Source organism: Dermacentor andersoni, chromosome 4 (genome assembly GCF_023375885.2).
Source record: "Dermacentor andersoni chromosome 4, qqDerAnde1_hic_scaffold, whole genome shotgun sequence".
Classification (NCBI taxonomy): Eukaryota; Metazoa; Arthropoda; class Arachnida; order Ixodida; family Ixodidae; genus Dermacentor; species Dermacentor andersoni.
In genome coordinates, this window is record NC_092817.1 from 6,887,276 (window position 1) to 6,903,526 (window position 16,251).

A 16,251-nucleotide genomic window follows, 5' to 3' on the forward strand; every position below is an offset into this window, starting at 1 on the left:
GAGCACTCATCACGCCACCTGCAGAAGACCCGGATCCTGTCGACCTGGAGTATTCAGCCATCGTGAACTACCCCAGAGGGAGTCGCTTGCGATATCCACCACCTCATCAAAATCTAAAGACAGAGGATGCCGCTGCATGGCGTAGGCTCCAGACAGGCACTTACAATGCGCGTGGTGCGGGGCCACACCAACCCTATACCACATTACGTGGGAGTGCATGCTACACAACATAGAACACCCCGACAGGAACGCCACGAAAGCCAGCCGCTTACGGCGCGCGGCCGCGATGCTTTTGGACGGAGTAACCCGGCGACGGCGCTAACGACGGCGGAAATCCGCCTGCAGTGTCCGTGTAATTGTTGTCACTGTAAAAACAAACATGCTGCAAGCAGACATGCGGAACAGTCAATGCTGTTCGATGTAATTAACATTTCAATCTTTACTGCCTTTAGTGATGGTAATTAATGCTTGCTTGAGCGGCAAGTACATATAATGATAAACGATAAATAATTGCAGAATCTTACTGAATTTAGTGATGGCAATGCTTGCTCGAGTGGCAACTACATATACTAAGAAACGATAAATAATTTCACACTATCATTTCACACTTGGTGCCCAATTTCTCGTCCCATCCAGCCTTAAGGCTGATGAACGCAGTAGGTAATGCCAGCAGCAGAACACACAAATTTTCTCCGCAAGGAAAAAAAATACCTTCTTAAAGCTTGCTGCACCTCAGCTGAAACATTATTTGTGCGTTTTCACATGTCAGTGGAATATCACCTTGAATATTTGCCTTTAAAGTGCCATACCTAATCCTGCGAGTTAGGTTTGTCCGTTTGCTGGCAAAGCCAACCCTAGATACATGCACAAGGCATAACGTGTTTCTTTCTGTGCTCTCGTATAATAATTCTGAATGCTTCCGCTGGTCAGCTGATGCATGTAAACACGCGCAACACTCGTTCCTCTCAGTAAACAGGGTTCAAATTTTCAGAATAATATGGCAAAGTGACCGCCACTGCAGTTGGAGACTTACCACGACGAAGCGTTACGTGGCGATTACGGCAAACGAAATAATAGTGAATTCTTGAGTGTACGCACCAAAAACGCGATATGAGTCACGCCGCTAGGGGGGGTCTCCAGATTAATTTTAACCAGCTGCGGTTCTCTAACATGCACCTAAATCTAAGTACACGAGCGATTGCAGCATGCTTCTGCGGGCGGATCATGCTACGCCTTGCTTCACGACGGCGAAACGCGGAAACGAAAGCAAGCGCCGACACCAGCAGGCGACTCGATTAAAGCCTTGAAACAAAACGAAAAGCATACAAGGCTTGCGATAAGCGGCGGGCGCACGAGACATGCACAGTGGTTGGCTTCGCATGCGTTACCTTGCGCTCCGTCACGCATACAGGGTGTTCAAAATTAAGCGTTATGGTTTTCTTAAAATTAGCCACGGGGAGGCAAGCGAAGACCACCAGTGCACATAAGTTATGTGGCAACGGGGACACAAAGGGAGATGATAATTACCGCTGTGAGCAGCCCAATTAACTAAAATTGAATAATTAACTTTTTGTTGACTGCAGCAAGTATTCAAACACATCTACCATTCCTGCTTCCCATTAAAAGTGCGTGGATGAAAGCGTAAAACTCTCAAACCTTGGGTATAACTTCTGAGTTACGCCAAGAAATTAAAATGAAAAACAAGCGCTACAAAACCTTTTCAAATACACGTTCAGCAGATGACCTGAGGATATTTAAGAAATACAGGAATAGGTTAACAAAAAGCCACACCAGCCACGTGCAGAATAATATACTATATATTACTTGAATTTAAAAAATGTCGACACGAGCTGCTATGGTCAAGATTAAACTTACTACTGGGATGTAAACAATAAGGGGGGGGGGGGGGGCATGTATGCTAAAGCTAACTAATAAAGATATATCTCGAGCATAGCTAGCAGATGCCTTTAACAACTTTCTTACAACCCTCGCCGATAACAACCCGTCACATGATTCCAATAAATGCATTGACTACTACAGTTGTGTCACAATATTTCTGAACCCGGTTAAAACAGAAGTTATATCAGTAATGCAAAACCTTAATAGAGAGTTTTAGCAGAGCGTTTACGGTCCGCTCCGCTCAGACCGGCCTATCACAACAATTGGCACGCCGCCGCTCAGCAAAACGCTACTGGGAACGCTGACGCGCGTGCGCACAGCACACACAGCGGCAGCGGAACGTGGGACGCTGACCACGTTCCGCTAGGAACCTGATTTAGCGGTGCGTCAGGGAGCGTGTAGTTGCTTTCGTAATCGTTTTACCGCCAAGCTGAGAGCACGTCAGTGGCATCTCTGGAAGGCGCTCTTGTTAGATAAGCGAAATCAATGCATTCTGTGCAGCCACCGGTGCGCGTGAAACGTGTGCGGAGCGGAGCGCAAGCAAACGCTCTGCTAAAAACTGTCTAGTAACAGCCATAGCTATGACATTGACGGTACTCAAGTAAGGCCTGTGAAGCATGTAGTAGGATATTGCTTTTAGGATGCCCACGTGTATCTGATCTACATAACCTCGGAGTTCGTTCCATTGAATCATCAGTAGCCAGTACCGCTTCGTGTTGTCCCTTTCTTAATCTCGTGTATTCCTTGCGGTAACTTCCCAAATCATGAATAACCAACTGGCCTACACCCACACTCTGCTAGTAGGAGTCATTACGCCTGGTGTAGATATATTTAACTTATACTTAGCTACCACTATATTTCGTAATAAAATTCAAATAGCCAAAAACGGTGCTGTATAAGAAAGGAGACCGCAATGATTTAGGAAATTATAGACCAGTATCTATTCGAATCTTCTCGAATACTTTTGAGATGGTTTTGTATACTAGGTTGCCTGAGGCTATTAGTGAGCATGATCTTCTGTGACTAAATTAATTTGGGTTTTGCAAAAATAAATCTGCCGAGTAAGCACTACTTGAACAAAAGGAATATATACTAGACAGTTTGAAAAGAAAGCCTTCTTTATTGGTGTCTTCGTGTACTTCTCGAAGGCATTCGACTTAATGAAGCTATGGTTATCGCAGACAGGCTCAAATGCTTCTTAAATCATGTCTATCGCATAGAAAACAGGCTGTTTGCATAGACAACATGAAATCTGAACTGTTATTTCTGCCATCTTATAGAGCAGTATATTGGGGACATTACTATTTAATATGTACCTTAATGATATTTTCGACGTTACCTCAACTATTAACTTTATTATCTACACTGATGATACTAGCATCTCCTTAGCTGGAAATGATCTTGATTTCCTTGTTCTGGAATGCAATGACACCATGGGCGAGTTGCAAAAATCGTCCTAACCCAAGTCCATGCGCATAAATAAAAAGAAAACGCAAGCTGTCGTCATCATCATCATCAGCCTGCTTACACCCACTGCAGGGCAAAGGCCTCTCCCATACTTCTCCAACTACCCCGGTCATGTACTAATTGTGACCATGTTGTCCCTGCAAACTTCTTAATCTCATACGCCCACCTAACTTTCTGCCGCCCCCTGCTACGCTTCCCTTCCCTTGGAATCCAGTCCGTAACCCTTAATGACCATCGGTTATCTTCCCTCATTACATGTCCTGCCCATTTCTATTTCTTGATTTCAACTAAGATGTGATTAACTCACGTTGGTTCCCTCACCCAATCTGCTCTTTTCTTATCCCTTAACGTTACACCCATCATTCTTCTTTCCATAGCTCGTTGTGTCGTCCTCAATTTAAGTAGAGCCCTTTTCGTGAGCCTCCAGGTTTCTGCCCCGTACGTGAGTACTGGTAAGACACAGCTGTTATACACTTTTCTCTTGAGGGATAATGGCAACCTGCTGTTCATGATCGGAGAATGCCTGCCAAACGCACCCCAGCCCATTCTTATTCTTCTGATTATTTCAGTCTCATGATCCGGATTCGCGGTCACTACCTGTCCTAAGTAGATGTATTCCCTTACCACTTCCAGTGCCTCGCTACCTATCGTAAACTGCTGTTCTCTTCCGAGACTGTTAAACATTACTTTAGTTTTCTGCAAATCAATTTTTAGAGCCACCCTTCTGCTTTGCCTCTCCAGGTCAGTGAGCATGCATTGCAATTGGTCCCCTGAGTTACTAAGCAAGGCAATATCATCAGCGAATCGCAAGTTACTAAGGTATTAGCCATTAACTCTTATCCCCAATTCTTCCCAATCCAGGTCTCAAAATACCTCCTGTAAACACGCTGTGAATAGCATTGGAGAGATCGCATCTTCCTGCCTAACGCCTGTCTTTATTTGTATTTTGTTGCTTTCTTTGTGGAGGACTATACGGTGGCTGTGGAGCCGCTATAGAATCTTTCAGTATTTTTACATACGGCTCGTCTACACCCTAATTCCGTAATGCCTACATGACTGCTGAGGTTACGACTGAATCAAACGCTTTCTCGTAATCAATGAAAGCTATATATAAGGGTTGGTTATATTCCGCACATTTCTCTGTCCCCTGATTGATAGTGTGAATATGGTCAATTGTTGCGTAGCTTTTACGGAATCCTGCCTGGTCTTTTGGTTGACAGAAGTCTAAGGTGTTCCTGATTCTATTTACAATTACCTTAGTAAATGCTTTGTAGGCAACGGGCAGTAAGCTGATCGGTCTATAATTTTTCAAGTCTTTGCGTCCCATTTCTTATGGATTGGGATTATGTTAGCGTTCTTCCAAGATTCCGGTACGCTCGAGGTCATGAGGCACTGCGCATACAGGGTGGCCAGTTTTTCTAGAACAATCTGTCCACCATCCTTCAACAAATCTGCTGTTACCTGGTCCTCCCCAGCTGCCTTTCGGCTTTGCATAGCTCCCAAGGCTTTCTTTACTTCTTCCGTCGTTACTTGTGGGATTTCAAATTCCTCTATTCTCTCTTCCATTATCGTCGTGGGTGCCACTGGTACTGTATAAATCTCTATAGAACTCCTCAGCCACTTGAACTATCATCCATATTAGTAATGATATTGCCGGCATTGTCTCTTAGCGCATACATCCGATTCTTGCCTAGCCTGATTCTTGCCAAGCTGTCATATTTCGCCCTAAAAATAAACCACTTCCCTCCTCCTTCGAGGTTAAACTTAACTCACGACGTAAAGATGTGGTTGAACAATGTCTCGGAGTATTTTTCATACTGTATGTCTTGTGAACACCACGTGGACCATATCACAACGAAACTGGCTCAAATAACTGGGGTCGGTAGGCTTAGACTACGTAGGTCGGCTTAGATACGTTCTTGCAAGGCCAGTAAAATTACTCCTCTATAATTCGCTTTTCTACTCCTATTTAAACTATTGTCATTTAGTGTGGGACACAGCCACAGTTAGCTGTCTTCAGCATATCTGCATTTTGCAGAGGAAGTTCCTTCGTGATGTTCACAATGTCCTTTGAGACTCATTAAGCGCGAATCTCTTTCTGCGAAGTAGTGTGATGAAGATCTACAACTTGTAGAAATACCGCTTGAGTGTCCGGTTTAAACTTGAAACACGGAGAAACGTAAATCACATTTGTCACCTTGCTGATTTGTGCGCCCGAGAAGCAGCCCACAAGACAAGGTATGCGGAGAATTGGGTACCGCCGACCCCTCGAATAAATTCAGGCAAAGAACGCCTGCGATTCATTCTTCCAATTCCCTCTTAAATTGCTTGCGATAATTTTGACCTCTTCAGTGCGTCAAACACCTGGGCGTTTGCGTGCTATATGTTTGTTACCATGTAGGTTCCGTTTTCCTTTTTGTAAATATTGTGTATATATTAAATAATCTTTTTTTTACTTGCTCATTATTGTGTAACTGTTATTACATTGTGCAATTAGCTTTTTTTTAATGCCTTACTGTGAAGCCACTGCCAAGCGAAAGGGGGCTACGGCTTTATCAAGCTGTATCTGACAGCTTTTCCTGCGCCTCCGCTGTCTTTATCTTTAGAAGGCAGAAGTAAAGAACTCGAACATTACTCCTTTAATTACAGACAGAGTTCATTAACCGGCATCCCTTGTAGAATAGTAGAGCGCCGATTGGCCACGCGTCTATAGCTACTTTTCTGGCGTCGCTTTCTTTTATCACGCCATCGCGGTGTAAATTTCGCAAATCGTACTAATGTGGAACTCAATTAACACTCTTCATACACAAACGCAATCTTATTCTTGGCGAAAGGCCCTTGGCCGATTGCATCTTCCTTGACTTCTCTAAAGCGTTTGATAAAGTATGTCACAAACCGCTCATATGCAAATTAAGACTAATTAAGACTAATGGCAACCCCTTAAATTGAATTGAGGTTTTCCTTACAAACTGTTCTCAGTTTGGTTCAGGTAACGGCACGGACTTGGACTGCGAGTTGCGGCACAGGGTTCGCTCTTCGGTCGTACAATAGCCCTAAAGGCTATCTGAGAAGAAGACTTGGCAGATGCAAGTAGGGAAGTACCTGAAGCGTCATTAATAAATTAAGGCAAAGAACGCCTGCGGTTCATTCTTCCAATTCACTCTTAAATTGCGCTTGCGATAATTTTGACCACTTGCCCCTAGATGACCCTTTCCTTGTGCGGAGCTCTAGAGAAGTCGTGCTGACTTTAGAACAAGGTACTTGGAGCAATGTGTACGCGTTTTCACTGGAGGTTGAAGACCTGTATTATGCGATTCCTCATGACGGTGTGCTCAGTGCCATTAGGAACAAGATCGAAGACTTTGGTGAAGTTAGGTTCAGTTGTGCAACCGGAGTGAATAGTGACCAGTTTCTAGAACTGTTAAACTTTTATCTTCATTCCACTGTCGTTAGTTTCAAAAACCAACAGTATATACAACGCAAGGGTATTTGCACTGGGTGGTCGCTCGCTCCCATTCTTTCAGACATCTTTCTTAGCGCCTTTGACAAATGTGTAAATAGCATTCTGAATCATTCATGTGCTCCTTCCATAATGAGGTACGTTGATCACTACCTGGTGCTTGTTAACGTGGTTCTAGGGTCGAGGCTAGATGACACTGTAGAATCAATAATTAACACTTTTAGACATGCATCGGAGGCTCTAAACCTCACGTGCGAAAGGCCTTGTGATAACAGCATTAGCTTTCTGTACCTCAATCTCACTCTAATGAAAACGCATGTCTGTTTCGAATATCAGCGGAGGTTGAACAAGCAGCTAATTTCATACGACAGGGCCCACTCCAAGTTAGTAAAAAAGAGGAGTTGCAATGACTTGTCTAAAGGAAGCTCGAAATAAATCTTGCATTCACAAAGTAGAAAGCAGCTTTAATAACCAGGTTTCAAAGCTACGCCTAGCCGGTTTCCCTTCACTTTTGGCTTCTAGCGTCTGTGATAAGCTTCTTCAAAAGATCAAACGGGCAAGAGAGGGCATTAACACAGAAAAGCCAGTTGATAGGAAGAGATTACATGTGATTCCTTATTGGCACATGGTGTCCCACAATCTCAAGAAGGTTGCGCAAAGGCACAGTGTTAATCTTCTCTTCAGTGCACCGTGTAAGTTGGCCAAGATATGCCCTATGCTGACAAAGGCAAAACCCGAACCATGCTCTAAGAAACATGCAGCGCAGTACACGGCTTGCAAAAGTAATGTCGTATATGAGATACCCCTAAGTTGCCAACAGGTTTATATCGGTCAAACCGGACGGTGTTTCAATGAAAGGGGGCGTGAGCACAACTGGGCCGTACATAACAATGCGGGGGGGCCATCTGGCAGAACACTGCAAACGTCACAATCGCCGTCCGTACCTTCGTGACACCAGGTTTCTGGCACGTTCTAGAGATAGACTAGAACGGGAGATATTAGAAGCTTTCTACATTGCAAATGCCGAGGGCACGTGCATTAGCTGCGCGTCAGTGCCGAAAAAGAGATAGCTCTTCTAATGAGACAGGGAGGTCGTGATGTTACGGTGGTGCCTGTTCTAGGTTGTATCTACGTAAACTCCTGTTTCCTCAACAAAGAAAACATTTAGTTGGAAGTAGCGCCTTGTCCGTCGTACATGTTCCTCCTTTAGTCCGCGTCTTCGTAGCGCTCATTTCTTCAAGTATGCAAAACCAACTCGCCCACATCAAGCTTCTTCTGTCGTAGTAAGTGTAAATGCATGTGTGTGCCTAGAAAAGGTATACTAATCTACCTGTTTACGCCATAAATAATGCACAATTAGCCTGTGCCACCTAATATAATTACCTGAGTGTTCATGTTATAGTTACAATATAACATGGACTACACATACCTTTCGTTATCAACAACGCTAATATCATGTAGGATACCTTGGTCGTAATTTCGCCAAATCACCTTCATCTGTCAAATTAACGTTACAGAAATCACTCAGATCCTTACAAAACTGGACTAAGTCCGCTAATTTGGCATCCGTAACAAACTAGCTTAATGCAATATCTGGTACAAGCTAACTCGGTTCGTTGTCTAACTACAACCTAACATCGAGGAAAATTCAACTATACGCCTTCCCTTGCTTTGCGTCGCGTGATGCTGTCACATACTCTGTCTCTCTAATATATCACTGTACAACTAGGATGCTTTGCTTATTCACTGTCCTGTTCTGCGTGTCAACCGTGCGGCGACCCCGAGGGCGAAACAAACAACGGCGACGGCGCGCATCGTTGCGGTGCCTGCGCGCCGTGAACGCGGCGAATCGCGGGAGCCGCGCGCACCGTTGCCGAACCAGAAGCGAGATGCCGGGGGCGCCGGGGCGTTGCTGGTGCTGCCGTAATGCATGGCGGCCGCCAGGTCGATGGGCTCGCCGCTGATCGCCTGCGCGCAAGAACAAAAAAAAGAGCGCCGCTTTCAGCACGTCGACCAGCAAACAGCTGCAATGCCGCGGGCCGAACATCGCTCGTGCCGTTCGGAAACTGCCCGCGGACAATCCATTTTGCCGACGGAGAAATGTCGAGTCCGGGCCCCGCTGGCTAGCAGCTGCATTCTGTACGTGCGCATCACAGCAACCAGGAAGTACACGCGCTCAGTATTGACGGCCCAGAAATTTACAGGCTATATTGGGAGGTTGCGCCTAAAAGATATTTAAAAAATTCCATGTGTTTAAATAAAGGAAACGTAAGACCACGTGTGTGTTGAAGGCTTATGCAGGTTTCCTTCGCGCGCTGCAGTATACCTGAAGTGTGAATAAATTTAGTAAAGAAATTGAATTAATATCGTGCCATCATCGGCACATGTTCGTAACAAAACAGTTAGCAATGCAACGCGGTTCCAGCCGAATTGGGGGAACAAAATGGCGGTCTTCCAACTTTGGCGGCAAACAGAGCGCGTGTGCGCACGTAGGCTGCAGATCCCGCGCAGGGTCTCTCTGCGTGACCTGCGGCGTCAACGCGGGAGGGTTCTCGAGGAGCGCCTTTTTCGCGAAAGAAAGGCACCAACGTCATCGCAGTGCCGATACGGGCACGCTAACCACAAACGGATTTCCGGACGACAGCCCGGGGACGTCAGGTGAAATACCACAAAGCCGGAATGCTCCGATTCTTCTTCGGATGCCACTCACATCGCGCGTCGGGAAACGTCTGTACAGCAGTCGGATCAGTGCATAGCAATATGTGTTTTCCTTTGTCGCCTGCAGGCAAATTTGTGAATATTTTGATATACCACTGCGTTTCCGAGGTGCTGCGTCCGAACTGCGCCCAAGCTGCGTGTTTTCGGGGTGGTTCCGTGCACTGCTACAAAGGAAATTCAAGAATTTCAATTTCGTTCATTGATTTAGTTTACGTAAAAAGAACGTTTCATCAATCCTTTGCTTCATACGTCCGCGATTGTACCTGACACCAGTGGCACAGTCAAGAATTTTTCCAGGGGAGGAGGGCAGGTGGAACCTCTGTTACACAGACAGTGAGGGAAGGGGAGGGGGCTGTGTTCGGGGCGACACCCCCCCGTGTCTACGCACCTGCTTGATACCAATGTAGATTTCTATACACTTAGTAAAAACAAAGAGGCAACAAAAGTGATCCTCCTGTTGTGTTTTCTTACCTTAGTAGCAACTCTAAAGAAAGCTGGCAGTTATTGCGAGAAAAAAAAAAAAAGAAGGGACGTGGCACAAACGCCTCTGTGCATAGAACTTTAAGAATCTGGCCGCATATCTGCGTGTTTCGCTGCGAAAGGTGAAATAAGCTCGTTGATGCCGTATACTTCAGTTGTCAGTATCGACCTCATATAAAGTGATTCCCAACTAACGTTAATTAGCGAAGCTGTTCTACGAAAAAAAAGAACAATCAAGAAAACATGGCGCAAGATAAGATTTCAAGACCTACGCTGTTCGGTCGTCAGTCCTGAGACACAGCACGACCAATATATTGTCACGTGGTGGTGACGCCAAAGAACACAGTAGCAATACTGTGAACGACAAAACTAACTTTTATTGGGCGAACCTGTGCCCACAAGACAGGCTACACTTATAGCACAACGATAGCGGCGAACACGGTCGGCGATCGTCGAAAAACTGATCTACGGGTCAAGCGCGTCGGCTTTTATACATCAATCGTCGATTGTTCCAGACTAATCGTTGGGACCCGCGTGCCTTCCACAAAGTTCTACACCATTCGCGTCAAGTGATGAAATCAGATAACATAAGGTTCGGCGACAGCAGAAAGCGGATAGAAGCATCGATAACTTTCCAGAAACTTCGGATACATGCAGGCGCGTCCCGCGCTGTGCGAGAGTATTTATTAGGAGGCGAAACGTGGCCGCCCGATTAAGATAAGTACACGTGTCAATATATGTTCTTGAACGCATTAGTAGAATTTTAATAAACCGAAATGAATGTATTGTACGCGTTTTAAATAGATCTTAAAGAGGGCCTGTTCGAAGCTCGTTGATTGTTTGTGATAATCGAAATTTTAAAAAGTTTCAATAAAAAATAATTTTTCTTCGAGAAAGGAGGGGCCAGGACTAAAATCCGTGCTTGTAGGCTTGACTGAGGTCCCTAGCAATATGCAGCTTGGAGACATTGCATAGTTTGCAATAAATCGCGTAATATATATAAAAATTTGCAATAGAATTATTATTCCCAATAGCGATGGATGGAATAAACTAAAATATTGGTGTGATTTGTAATCACTGTATTTTAGATTTGGCACGCACTTTTCAGTATTCTTCGTGCACAGCGTGAAAATGTACGCATGCGGCTGATGCGGCCCAGTAGGCAATAAAAAAGGAAACTTATTGTGTCGTCCAGGGCCACACGAGCCTGGTCGTCACAATAAAGTTATTTTAACCACAGCAAAAATCATTTAAAATAATACAAATGCGTACATTATGCAATAAATCGCGTAGTGCAAGAAAATTACACTTGCAATAGCAGTAATATTCATAATAGGCAGACTAATTCAAGTGAAAAATATAAAAAGTGAAAAAAAGTACATACAATGTTCATAGTGGCAGAGATTTCCATCGCAGTGAAAGAATAGTTTTTGCAAAACGACTTGATTACAAAATTCCCGCCATGAAAAGGCTCAAAATTTTATTCGGAGAGATAATTTAATTCAGTTAGCACAGAGTAAACCAATGACCGCTCACGGTATAATACACTGCTCTGGGAATGTGGACAAGCTTTCAGGGCTCTTTACTAAACCTAGTCGTCGTTGCTCCCGCATTCGCTTGGAGATTAGCCAAAGTAGTAATAGTATTGTTGCGTAATATAAATTTTGACACACGGTTGAGAACTGTAATCATACAAAGAAAACACTGGAGGAACATCATACTTGGAGTAAAGTTTCGTTCGTTCTCTGTTGTCCTCGCTTCTCCGTTGGAACGTGAAGTTTCTCGGACGATGATCGGCAGTTGTTGTTCAAATGCAGACAGGAAGCGATGGAGATCAGATGTACAAGAAATATTTATAGGTAAGCTTTTCTATATACATGGCAGGTAAAACAAATACATTACAAATTTGAACAATTGAGAAACAAGGTCTCGCTCTTGGACTCTTGGACTGTTAGAGCCCAGACTCGTTTTAACGTACATAGTAGGGAGCCTCACTGATCTATCAGAAATCCTGATTTCAGCCAAGTCTGAGAGACAGCAGCAGGTCGTCCCTATTATTATAGCCCGAACAGACAAAGAAAAAGGGCGGTAGGGCCGTTGGCCCGTCCCACAGATTCAGTTGCCAATGAGAGTCAAAAGTTTCTTAAGCCACAACCCAAAGGGATGGGCTTACTCTTAAAAGGTAAACATATTGGAAAACAGAGCTCTTTTCCTTCTTTCTCTAAAACTCATCACATCACTTTATTACCTTAAAGACCCCGGTTAGGGGGTGTTACATAAGGGGTGGGTTTACAAATCAATGTTACAGAGAGTGATCTTCATGAGAAACAAATGTAGTTAACTTGTCCGCAAAAGTTGATGAACACGTGATGGCTGCAATGTTCCGGGGAAGGCCATTCCAGTCCACTGCTGTGCGAAGAAAAAATGAGGCTGCAAAAGTAGTGGTGCGAGCACGTGCGCGTGCGATTGAGTAAGGATGGGACGTACGGGGGGATATGCGCGCCGGTGGGATGATATACGGTGCTTGATTGAGCGGACTGTGGAATAAATTGTGGAACAAACAAAGACTGGCGATGCGGCGACGCACAGAAAGATTAGCAAGGTCACTTTCACGTTTTAGGGATGATATGCTTATGTCGTATGAATATGAAGAATGGATGAACCTAGCGGCACGATTTTGTACAGATTCTAGTTCGTTTCTTAAGTATGCCTGGTGCGGGCTCCAGATGGGCGCTGCATATTCTAGTTTCGATCTGATGAGTGATTTGTACGCGAGAAGTTTTATGTCTGATGGTGCGTGACGCAAATAACGCTTTAAAAAACCGAGGGATCTGTTCGCGGATGATATGATATTGCTGATGTGTGCGTTCCATGAAAGGTCAGAGGATAAGGTGACGCCTAGATATTTGTATGTTTGAACTTGTTCGACTGTGGAGTGGGAGATTAGGTATGAGAATGATAGGGGATTAAGTTCGCGATGAAAGGAAACGAGCTTGCATTTAGTAGGATTAAGCTTCATTAACCAAAGGTCACACCACTGTTTTACAAGGTTAAGGTCATGTTGGAGTGCAGTTTGATCAGAAATCTTTGTAATTGTGCGATAGATGACACAGTCGTCGGCAAATAAATGGATATGGGAGGATACATGTACAGGCAGGTCGTTAATATATATGAGGAATAAGAGGGGTGCGAGTACAGATCCTTGGGGGACGCCGGATGTTACAGGGAGGGAGCTGGAGCGGCTACTTTTAATTGAAACAAACTGGGAGCGTTTGTTCAGAAATGCTACGATCCATGCGAAAACGTTAGGGTGCAAATTCAGCTGGGAGAGTTTTAGTATAAGGCGTTTGTGTGATACTGTATCGAATGCTTTTGCGAAGTCGAGAAAGATTGCATCGGTCTGAAGGTTGAGGTCGAGATTAGAGTGTAGATCATGAAGAAATATGGCAAGTTGGGTTTCACAAGATAAAGATTTACGGAATCCGTGCTGGGAAGGATGAAAAAAATTGTTAGTGTCAAGGAAGTGCATAATGTGAGAGTATATGACGTGTTCCATAATTTTGCATGGGACGCTTGTTAGAGAAATGGGGCGGTAATTTAGGGGGGATTGTTTGTTACCTGATTTGTGGACTGGAATGACCTTGCCCTCTTTCCAGTCGTCTGGTAAGATTCCTGTTTCAAGTGAAAGTGAGAAGAGCATCGAGAAATACACTGCAATAATTTCTTTAGTATTTTTTAACAGTTTTGAGTTAATATCGTCGACACCAGCCGATGATGAAAGTTTTAATTTGTCAATGAGTGATGAAATGCCAGCGACAAAAATTTCAACAGGGGCCATCACTGGCAGTGTCGCAGTAGGTGGCGTAGGTAGAGACAAGTCGGCTTCTTCAGTGAACACGGATGAAAACGCGATGTTAAAAGTGTCAGCACAAACAGCGTCGCTCATAAATTCCTCTTTATCGCTTGTAAGTGTGACTTCATGTGTTTGTTGCGGGTTTATGACTTCCCAAAATTTTCTAGGGTTAGTTTTTAGAATTTTAGCTAAGTCGTTATGATAAAATGTTTCTTGCGCTTTCCGAATTGCAGTGTAATAAGCGTCTTCCGCAGAATAGTAGCTGTCCCATGCGCTCGGACTTCCATCACATTTCGCAGTACGAAAAAGGCGCTTTTTCTTATTTTCGAGTCTTTTTAAATTTTTACAGAACCATGGTTTATTTTTATTGGCAAGAAAGCTCGCCGTGGGGATGAATTTATTAGTAGGTCAGTAATTTTGTCTTTAATCACTAGCCAGTTGTCATTGAGGGAACGGGAACCGAAATTGGATTGGAAAACAGGCAGAAAATCTCGTAATTCTTTATTAATTGCTTCATAGTTAGCCTTATCGTACAAGTGAATTGTTTTACGGAAGACGGGACGTGTTTTGGGGACGAAGTTAAAAGTGGTATGAATGACTTTGTGATCGCTGATTTCTCGTAAATATGCGATAGATTTTAAGCTTTCGGGGTTATTCGTTAGTACAAGGTCTAGAATGTTTGAGGATTCACAAGTGACGCGCGTCGGTTCTGTTACTTGTTGGATGAGGTCAAAGTTGAGACAAACATTGATAAATTCGCTTGCTTCGGTATTTCCTGAAGTTGGTGAAGCCTGATTGAGCCAATTAATGCTAGGGAAATTGAAGTCTCCATAAAGGAGGATGTGTGCATTGGGGTGTTTTTTAGTAAGCTGGGATAATATTTCATTAAGTTCGAGGGCGAAATCTGGATCAGATCGAGGGGGCCTGTAGCATACCCCAAGTATTATTGCTTCGGGAGGGGCACGACACATTACCCATAGCGATTCCAGTTGTGAAGATGTAATGATTAGAGAGCATGATAGTTCTTTGTTAGTGGCGATAAGTACGCCCCCGCCACGTGCATTTTTGCGGTCGTGGCGAAAAATGTTAAAGTTCGGCAAGTCAGCCAGTGCCTCCGTATCTGAAATGTCGTGATTGAGCCATGTTTCTGTTAGTATCAGTATACTACGTTAGGATGGATAGTTGGGCGTGTTGGTTAAGCATGATTTCTGAAGTGAAGGCGCTAAAAAGACGGAGGACAAAGAAGAAACACACACACACAGGCGCCCTGTGTGTGTGTGTTTCTTCTTTGTCCTCCGTCTTTTTAGCGCCTTCACTTCAGAAATCAGTATACTACTGCCGGTTGATTCTACTAGATTAGACAGGAGCACGCGTTTGGGAAGAAAACTACGTATGTTAGTATAAAGTACAGAAAATGAAAGATTCGCTCTTGCGCATTCATGGTGCTGATGGCGTGGTTGCAGACGGCGACATGATCCCTACGATACGGCTTTGACAATTCCTGCTGCAGTGTCAAAGATATATCGCTGGGCTCCAATATGCAATGTTTTGTAACGTAATGAAAATGGTACGGATTTGTTCCTAGCAAAGGCAATGAGCTGTTTTCGGGCGGTTCGAACTGGACGCGTGAAGTCTTCCCCAATGCTGAAATTTGTGCCTTTTAGTTTTGGACCGTTTGAGAGGATAGATTATTTAGTTTGGAAAGATGAAAGCTTCACTATGATGGGTCGTTTGCGGTTAGTGGTGTAACGCCCTAGTCGATGTGCTCGCTCTATATCTTTGGGCTCGACTATAAGACCAAAGCGTTCAAGACAGTGGCTTATGATTATTTGCTCCGATTGAACGTATGTTTCCTTCGGGTTAGTGTCAGGAAAACCGTAGAATATTAAATTGCCGTTGCCCTCTCATTTCTACGTAGTCAGTGACGGCCTCAGGAAAACACGCCAGGTCCGTACAAGTTATTGCTAGGCCGCCTCAAACCCCGATGGCGTCTCCATACCGCAATTGTCTCGGAAGCCGGGGAATCGACGCCGTCCTTCTGACCCCAAAACGGTTGGCCCGCTGACCTGGGGGGAAGTGAACCCCCTCTCCATGCACAAAGCACGTAAGTACACAAACAGTCAAAGCGGCCTTGGCAAAAAGTTATCTGGTGGGTTAAGTGACTACGTAACGAACTATCTTCTTGTGAAATAATTTCGAGGATTTGCGACGCCTGCAGAGCGCCGTCACACAGCGGCGTCCATCAGTTTTCCAGCATTCGGATGTCACCTATAATTTCTCAGCGCACATTTTGTAGAGTGAATGTGAAATAATTTAAAATGGCAACACTCCTACATTTGCTTGTAATTCGGCATTTATATTTACCTTTCGTTAA

The 16,251-nt window shown here is 44.3% G+C and overlaps 1 protein-coding gene across 2 annotated transcripts in view; it reads right to left on the reverse strand.

The window, feature by feature from the left end:
• LOC126535926 (uncharacterized) overlaps nt 1–16,251 on the reverse strand; it is a 67,066-nt gene that overhangs the window by 13,868 nt on the left and 36,947 nt on the right. For both annotated transcript variants that reach the window (XM_055073345.2, XM_055073346.2), the window contains exon 2: nt 8,695–8,794. In XM_055073345.2, the coding sequence (XP_054929320.1) occupies nt 8,695–8,794 (100 nt within the window). The remainder of the gene's footprint in view (nt 1–8,694; nt 8,795–16,251) is intronic.